At 36.6% G+C, this 9,152-nt stretch overlaps 1 protein-coding gene across 1 annotated transcript in view; it reads right to left on the bottom strand.

The window, feature by feature from the left end:
- Positions 1–549: 549 nt before the first annotated feature.
- Positions 550–9,152, bottom strand: part of LOC106726504 (VIP peptides-like) — a gene marked incomplete at its 5' end in the record, with an annotated part of 16,194 nt that continues 7,591 nt past the window's right edge. Inside the window, 3 exons of the mRNA XM_014541621.1 lie at positions 550–682; positions 1,545–1,649; positions 3,897–4,008. Coding sequence (XP_014397107.1) covers positions 550–682; positions 1,545–1,649; positions 3,897–4,008 — 350 coding nt within the window. The remainder of the gene's footprint in view (positions 683–1,544; positions 1,650–3,896; positions 4,009–9,152) is intronic.

Below are 9,152 nucleotides of genomic sequence, written 5' to 3'. Positions count from 1 at the left end.
ATCTTCAAAACAACTTTTTTTTAAAATATTTATTGATTATGGTATTACATATGTGTTTTTATCTCCCCATTGCCCCCCCGCCCAACAGCCTCCATTCATTCCCTCACCCCCCTGTTGTCTGTGTCCATTGGGTAGGTTTATATGCATGCATACAAGTCCTTTGGTTGATCTCTCCCTTTTACCTCCACCCTCCCCTGCCTTCCCTCGGAGGTTTGACCGTCTGATCGATGCTTCTTGCTTCCAGATTCAAAGATGCCTGTATTGTTATTTCCCCCCCCCTGGATACACAGTAGAGCCAACTGGGAAGGCATATGAAGTACCCTGGTCTAGACCATATCTATAGAGGCCCTAATTTCCTGGTAGTGGGTTTTGTGTAGGGCCCAAATACCATATTTTTAAAATTCTTCAGGGTTGTCTAGTGGCAGCTAAGGTTGAGAATTACTGCTTCAGAGTATAGATAGTGAGATAGAGAGATAGGTAAGGCTCCAAATGTAGCTTTTATTTTGAAAGTCACTTACAATTTCTGAATATAGCAAGGTATCTGTTTCTTTACCTGGTTCTCTCAAGCACTCCCTTCAGGTATTCCTTCACAGCCGGCTGTTTTAGAAGTCTGGATAACTCCTCAGTCAATATTGTATCTGTGTGGCGTTTATTTGGTCCCTGGTCTTCGGAGATGTCAGTGCTAAGAAAATTGAGGGAAAGCAAACAACGTTGTTTTATTAAAAAAATGATATATATGCCAAAATTCCTAGATTTCTTGGTGTCAGCTAAAACGGAATTCCAATAACCCACTCATTTTCTGTCACAATTATACTAAAACAAATATACCCCTAAACCTAAAATTGGGAAAAGAGGAATAATCCAACACATTAGACATTTTCTATGATGTTGAAGACACAATCTGTATTAATTGAGCAAATGCTTTGTTTTATATATATATAATCAAATATACCCCTAAACCTAAAATTGGTAAAAGAGGAATAATCCAACCCATTAGACATTTTCTGTGATATTGAAGGCACAATCTGGATTAATTGAGCAAATGCTTTGTAATATGTATATATGGAATTATTTGCAGTTGTGTTCTGCCACTGGGAGAAAATATTCTTTAAAAATAAATGCTTCTTTAGAAGCTTTGACACATGAATGATGCCACCTCTATATTCAGTTATTGGCTGTTTTAAAAAAAGCATCTTTCAATGCTTGGTTTGAGCAGGAAAGTTAAAAACAAGTACCATGGTTTAAGTTAAAATATGCTTTACTTTATACTCTGCCTCATTTAGTTTTTATTTTGTCGACTTCAACTGGATTGTAGATTTACAAATATGTGCTACCAAGATAATATAAGTGTGTGAGAAGCCTGTGAGCATTTCATGACTCCACAGTCTTATCTCCTATCGTATAGGCCGGGTGTGTCCAAGTAAATTAAAGATGACCAAGAGTTATCAAATTGCAAAATAGGAAATGAATCATTTACATTGAAAATATAATTTTCAAATTAATTAATCATATTGTGTTCCATAAGAAAAATAAATTCTCTTTACCTTGCTCGTTTTTCAATAAGGGACTCCGGGTACTCTTTGGGAGAATAAGGATCCAAGAGACTACTAATGTCACTGGTGGAAACTCCATCAGCATGTCTGACATTCCTAAAACAAGGAAGTCAGAATAGCCATTATTATAGAAATTATTTTTAAATGTTATTTTGTCTAAATGAGTAAGAAAGAAATCATCAGCTCATTTTGAAAGCCTTTCATGTAAACTCAAATTCAAAATGAGATTCCCTAACAACCTAATCAAAGATATTTTCTTATCATTTATATCAAAATATATTCCATATTTGCAACCCAAAATTTTGCAAAATTAAAAAAAAATACCTTTTTGGAATTATATGTCAGTGTTAAATAATACTCCCTGACAAAATCTATAAAACTAATTCTCTGTACACATTGGTGGAAAAAATATATTTAAATTAGTTTCTATTTCATGATTTATTCTGCTACTTAGAATCAAAACATATACAAAAAAGAAACTACCTTGATTTCAGCAAAAACTTTATTACACCTTTTGCTATTTCTTCTCCAAACTATTTTGCATGCAAAATCTCTAAGCATAGAGAGGACCCTAGCATCCAACAAACAAGTTTTCTGTCCTTATGAGGAAGCTTCTATTCTTTGCCTTCAGTAGAGAGCTACTGCCTCTGTACTTAAAAGCTGCTCTTGACCCATTTTCTGTGAATGAACGGTGTTTCTCATTAGACATTTTTCTTTGCAAAGACATGTCACTTCCTCTAACATGGAGTTCTAAAGGTGAAAGTTTTCCTAGAATTGGTGGAATCTCTGATGTTGATATTTTGTGTAACAGAATGCAAGTGAGTGGTAAGTTCATCTTGGCTTCTTCTATGTTACAGCCTCTGCATGAAAATCATGCACAGGGGCACAAGCTGCCATAAATGAGGTGGATAAAGCCATGACACATGGAAATGTGTTTTGTTGGAGAAAAAGCTTCATGGAAACACAAAAATAAAAATAAAAAATAAATTTCAAAAGTACATTTTCTTAAATACTACTCCTTAAAAATGAACTCACCTGCCATTTTTGACTAACGCAATTTGCAACCAGTCAGGGTCTCCTTTTACTAAAACTTGATCAAGTCAATTTTTCCCTTCAAATGGTATTCTGTCACCAAGTATAATAAATCTCTTTCTCAGGAAAAACACTTATATTTTTACAATCATTTTAAATGAGACACACAAAACCTTGGGAAATGTCACCCATTTAAAAAAGATGGGTAGAATAATTGACAATAGCTCCTATTGTTTATGACAGTATAAGTAGTAAAATTTTGTTTAGCTCGGGAAATGATACCATACAACTTTTATCCATGAACTAGAGGCCTGGTGCATGAAATTGTGCACTGGTAGGGTCCCTAGGCCTGGCCAGAGATCAGGGCCTAGCGGGGCCTCCTGGCTTCCAGCTGGGGCCTTCTTTTTGGATGCCCACCAGGGCCTCCCTTCCCCAGCTGCTTGCTGTTGGCCGGGGCTTTACTTTTTTCCGTGCCCCCCTGGGTGGTCAGTGCACATCATAGCGAGTGAAGTCCAGATCTCCCGGTCAAACTCCCAAGGGGACACTTTGCATATTAGTCTTTTATATATATAGATAAGACTAATCTGATCAATTTGATCAGAGCATTAAGCCATGTACACTTCCTTGGTAATATCTTCCCTTTGAGAAGTTAAATTTTACAGGAAGAAATATTTTATACACAATAGAAATTTTGAAAATATTTTAACATTCAATATGAAAACTAAGAGCACTTTAGTATTTGTTGATATTTAATATCAATTGTCTGAAACATTCCTCAAGTACTTTTATTTCTGTAAATCTCAAAACCCAGCTTCAAAGATTCACCTTAGTATGATATATTTATCTGTATTGATCAAGTCCAAAGAATCAGCCCATTTTTGAATGACTACTCAAATTTATTTAAGTTAGTGGGGACTTGAGGTTTCTAATCTTATGTATGAATACAACTTCAGTAGGCGATGTATGAAGGACTAATCATGTTGACCTGATGTTTAGAAAAGGGTATTAGATTAAAAATCATAAAATATCAACCTAATATTTCATTAAAATTCACAATTTAAAAAACTGAGTTTTCCAAAACAACAAAAAGTAAATTCCTGTTTTAAATTAATTTTTTTTAAATTACAGTCAGAGAAACACAAATACCATATGACTTCACTTGTATGAGGAATCTAGAGGACAAAATAAATTAACAAACAAAATATAATCAGATTCATGAACACAGAGAACAGACTGATAGTTGCTATAGGGGAGAAAATTCTGATTTAGATGAGACGGAAGGTTCTGCTCTCTCAATGAAAGGGAACTTACCTCAGAGCTTCTGCTTCCAAAGGAGGCACGGCCAGTGTTTGTGAGAAGAGCACGCTGAGAAGGATCATGAGCACAAGGAGCTGGGAATTCTTTTTGGTTTCCATCTCTGCACCTTGAAAGGGGGAGAGTCACATCAGATTTTCCAACCACAGACCTCACCAGCCAGGCCATTCTTCTTTTCTTTAATGGGGTTACATTGGTTAATAAGATTATATGTGTTTCTGGTGTAGAATTGTATAACACATTATCTGTACACTAGAGGCCCAGTGCATGAAATTTGTACACTTCGGTGGGGCCTGGGGGTTCCTCAGCCCACCCTGCTCCCTCTCACAGTTCAGGAGCCTAAGCAGTCGGACATCCTTAGTGCTGCCATGGCTGCAGGAGAGGCTCTGGTCACCACCATGAGCCGGGCTTCCTGCTGAGCGGTGCTCCCACTGTGGGAGTGCACTGACCACCAGTGGGCAGCTCCTGCATTGAGCGTCTGCCCTTGGTGGTCAGTGCATGTCATAGTGAGCTTTCGTTCAGTTGATTTGCATGTTAGCCTTTTATTATATGGGAATGCATTGTTTGCTAGGCACTCAAAGACTAGTCTAATTCCATTACCATATCTTTAACCCCTTTTACCCCCTTCATCTCCCTCCAACTACATTTCCCCTCTGGTAACCACCATCCTATTGTCTGCCTCTATGAGTTTCTGTTTAGTTTTCTTGTTTCATTTGTTGCTCTGCTTTATATGCCACACATAGGGTTTCCAAAAAATGTATACACATACTTTAAAAAATTATGAAGGCAGTGTTTATTAAAATTCATTTCATTTTCAAAATTGAGCTCTCAGCTGTTAAAGTGTGTATACATTTTGGGGACAGCGTGTATGAGTGAACTTATGTGGCTCTAGACTGCTGTCTGACATTTCCCTTAGCCTTTTACTGTCAGGCTCTATCTATGTTGTCCCAAATGGCAATATTTCATCATTTATATGGCTGAGTAGTATTCCATTGTACATAAGTACCACTTCTTTATCCAAACATCCATCAAAAGTCACAAAGGCCCAGGAGGTTTGGCTCAGTGGATAGAGCATCGGCCCATAAACTGAAGGGTCCCTGGTTTGATTCTGGTCAAAGCCATGTACCTTGGTTGCCGACTCCTCTCTGGCCTTGGCCCTGGTCATTGTGTGTGCTGAGGCAACCAATCGATTTATTTCTCTCACATCGATGTTTCTCTGTCTTTCCCTCTCTCATTCATACTCTCTAAAATCAATGGAAAAATATTCTTGGGTGAGGATTAAAAATAAATAAAATGTGAAAGACAAAGAACGTCCAGGTAAACCGAAAATGTTTGAAGACCAACAATTACAAACATTATTGGATGAAGATGTGTGTCAAATTCAGAAACAACTTGCAGAAAGATTAAATGTTGTTCAGCAGAAAATTTTGGATCATTTACAAGCAATGCGAAAGATTTTAAAGGAAGGAAAATGGGTGCCACAGCAACCAAAGACAAATAGAAAACCAAAAGGTAATCAGTAAAATGTTGCTTCAATGGCACGAAAGAAAGTCTTTTGTGCATCGAATTGTGACAGACGATGAAAAGTGGTTGTTTTTTTTTGAGAATCCCAGATGCACAAAATCATGGGTTGATCCAGGTCAACCATCAACATTGACTGCAAGGCCAAATCGCTTCGGAAAGAAGACAATGCTCTGTGTTTGTTGGGATCAGGAAGGTGTGGTGTATTATGAGCCTCTAAGGTGAATCTGTTAACACTGATCGCTACTGACAACAAATAATCAACTTGAACCACATTTTGAACGTGAAATGACCAGAATGGGCCAGAAGACACGGCAAAGTAATTTTGCTTCATGATGATGCACCATCATACACTTCAAACCCAGTTAAAGACACGTTACAAGATCTTGCCTGGGAAGTATTAACCCACCCACTGTATTCACCAGACCTTGCTCCTTCAGATTACCACTTATTCCAATTGATGGTACACACACTTTCTGAGCAGCACTTCAAAACATATGAAGAAGTGGAAAATGGGTCTCTGAATGGTTTGCCTCAAAACAAGAAAAGTTCTATTGGGATGGTATCCACAAGAAACTGGAAAGATGGGGGAATGTGTAGATAGCAATGGACATTACTTTGAATAAAGCACTTTTGATGTTTCTCTTGAAATTATTGTGATTTCTTTGATTACAAATTCCACATGATTAACCGTTACACCTAGTACTTCCTAGGTATATATAACTGACATGTAACAGAAAAATTATCACTAAAAAGCAAATTTAAAACCTGAAAAACAAATGCTCCCACTGAACCCTTCAGTCAAAAATTTATATGCAAGCAAATAACAAAAAAGTACCCTACTTGAATGCATAATTTTAAAAAGTATTGAGTCAAAGAGCAAGCAGGGAAGGCATCTTTCAACCAAAAGAATTCAGAAACTTCATTCACATGTGAAGAGCTGAGGCATTTCTATGCTTACCAGGTGACTGGGAGTCTTTTCTTTGGCTCCACCAGTTCTCGCCCTTAGAGTTAAACTAGAACTTGGTTCTGTCTAAGTTTTGGGTATTATTCCCAGCAGCTGCTTTCACTCTATCTTGACCAGCAGTCCAAATGCCCATCATTTTGTAGGGTTTATATGTAGGGCTGAGCCATCACAAAACTCTGAAAAAGGTCACAGCAGCTCTCCTACAGGGTGAATAGGACTGGGAGTTCTTACTTAATTAGTATTATATGTGATTTATATAAATCTATAGTGAGTTCATGATGTAAAAGATAAAGAGGAAATGTCTTGTTCTTTAGATAAAAAGAGTACTGAGTTTAATGTGAAATATTTTAATCTTAGCAGAAAGATATAAGTGAATGATTAATGCTGTAGCCAGAACCATTGAGTTTACTTCAGTAAATAAAAAAATTATGTGCAGGAAAACATTAGAAATGCAAAAAATATGTTTGTTATGCAATAAATGTATAATTCTCTTTTATTACAAAGGATAAATTCTTGTAAAACCATCTTTATTTTTATACTATTTTTGTAGATCCTGATTTAAATAACCTTTTTTCAGATGCATACTAGTACATATATATTTTTAATTCTTTTTTATTTGTCTATTTATTTATTTATTTACTTATTTTTATATATAGAGAGAGAGGAAGGAAGAGGGAGAGACAGAGAGAGAGAGAAGTACTGATGAGAGACACAAGGATTGGCTGTCTCCCGCACTTGCCCAGACCGACCCGTGAACAGAGCCCTCAAGGGAGGAGTGTGCCCATGACCAGAATGGAATCTGCAATTCTGCAGTCTTTGGGCCTATGCTCTAATCACTGAGACAACCCGGCTAGCATGTTGACATCTGTACTAATTTTAAAAACATAGAGAAATAATTCTCCAACATTTTATTATAATTCCTTTATGTTGAAATTAATCCCAGTATAAGAGTTTCATAAAGTCTCCCGGCTAGGGAAACATGCACAGTGTAGTGGAAGGTGGTAGTACCACTGCTGTGTGACATTTCTATAGAATGTCATCCTTCCCAATGCACTCTCTCACACATAATCTCAAATGATTAAAAACTAAGTTACCAGAACGTTCACCTCCAGGAATTCCACTTTTCTTCCTTTTCAAAAGTCATACTAACCTTTTTTTATAAATCTTTGCACTGCACAGCGTTGCCGTGTTTCTCCCCCATTCTTCAACACACACAAACACCCATGCCAACTTTTGAATATCTCAAACACAGTCACTTGCAGATGTTTGCCAAGAACTAGTTGGACAGCACAGATAAAGTACCATGCTCTGATACCCACTTAATTTCTAGTGATGGTATCCATTTGCTTTGTTCAAAGCAGACTGGTCCAGTAACAGAATATCCTTCTATGCCAAATCATATATTACAATACAGTTACCAGAAAAATTAAATAATTTAAATTTAAAAATGGCTGCAAATTTGTTTTCCCAATGACAGCTCTGTCTTAATCCTAGGTTGTTGTGGCTTAATTCCAGGACATCTTCATTTTACCTGATTATTACAAAGAAGAGGTTGAAATGATTCTCATATTAAAATGTTTATCTTTACCCCTTTATCACCCAGGTCACAGTGCAGCAATTTTATTAAAGACCATCAACAGCAAAGTAAGTTGGTTAAGAGTCACAGAAAAACTGATGCTGTGTGACAGGCAAAAAAACCTCAATGAAAATAGACAGAAATCTGACTATTATTTCATCTAAGGGAGCACTTAGCATTCACAAAGAGTAAATATAGTGGATTTTTCCAGTGGTAAGTCTAATATTTCCCCTTTTAGTAATAAAACAAAAAGAAATAAAGAAATAAATCCATTTTATTATATCTGGATAAATAAAACAGCAACTTAAGAATGAAATCATGTTTCCCTTATAAACTAAATCACTTAGCATTCACAAAGAGTAAATATAGTGGATTTTTCCAGTGGTAAGTCTAATATTTCCCCTTTTAGTAATAAAACAAAAAAGTAAAGAGAAATAAATCCATTTTATTATATCTGGATAAATAAAACAGCAACTTAAGAATGAAATCATGTTTCCCTTAAACTAAACTAAACTAAATCAAACTTAACTAAATTTAAACTAAAAATAAAACTGAATACAACAAAGGTATCATCGCACCATCTGCAGATTCAGTCTTTATTCACACATTAGTTTTCATACAATTGTTTCTTCATTCTTTCGAAATGGATGTATTGTGCTTTTATTAGTTTGTACATTTGAGCGATTACATAACTGTTTGAAGGTGGCATGACCTTCAGTTACTAAGGACCCTTCTTATTGTTAGTTAATTCCATAGTGGATTCTAGTGCCCAGTCTGCTTTGCATGAGCAGGCATGCACACAAGAACATCAGGAAATTCAGAATTTACATCAGATTTAGAGAGAGAAGTCCATTATTTCCATGGGAAGAGGCCAAGAAGAAATCTGGCCATCTTCTCCTCAGAAACATTATCAAAGGCTTCACTCTGGGTTACTGTGAATTGACTTTCCCAGTCCCCAGTGATTCCTTTTCCCATAAAATGTACTTTGCTTGTGTCTGTCTAGGTATCAGATGTTAGAGAGCAATTGCTCTTTTTTTTAAATTAAATCTTTATTGTTCAGAGTATTACATTGGTTCCTCTTTTTTCCCACCATAACTCCCCTCCACCCAGTTCCCACCCCACCCTCTGCCCTCACTCCCCACCCACTGTCCTCATCCATAGGTGCACGATTATTGTCCAATCTCTTCCC

This window comes from Myotis brandtii, unplaced genomic scaffold (genome assembly GCF_000412655.1).
Source record: "Myotis brandtii unplaced genomic scaffold, ASM41265v1 scaffold2744, whole genome shotgun sequence".
Lineage (NCBI taxonomy): Eukaryota > Metazoa > Chordata > Mammalia > Chiroptera > Vespertilionidae > Myotis > Myotis brandtii.
Note: the sequence above shows the minus strand (reverse complement) of the source record. Positions and strands in the feature narration are given on the sequence as shown.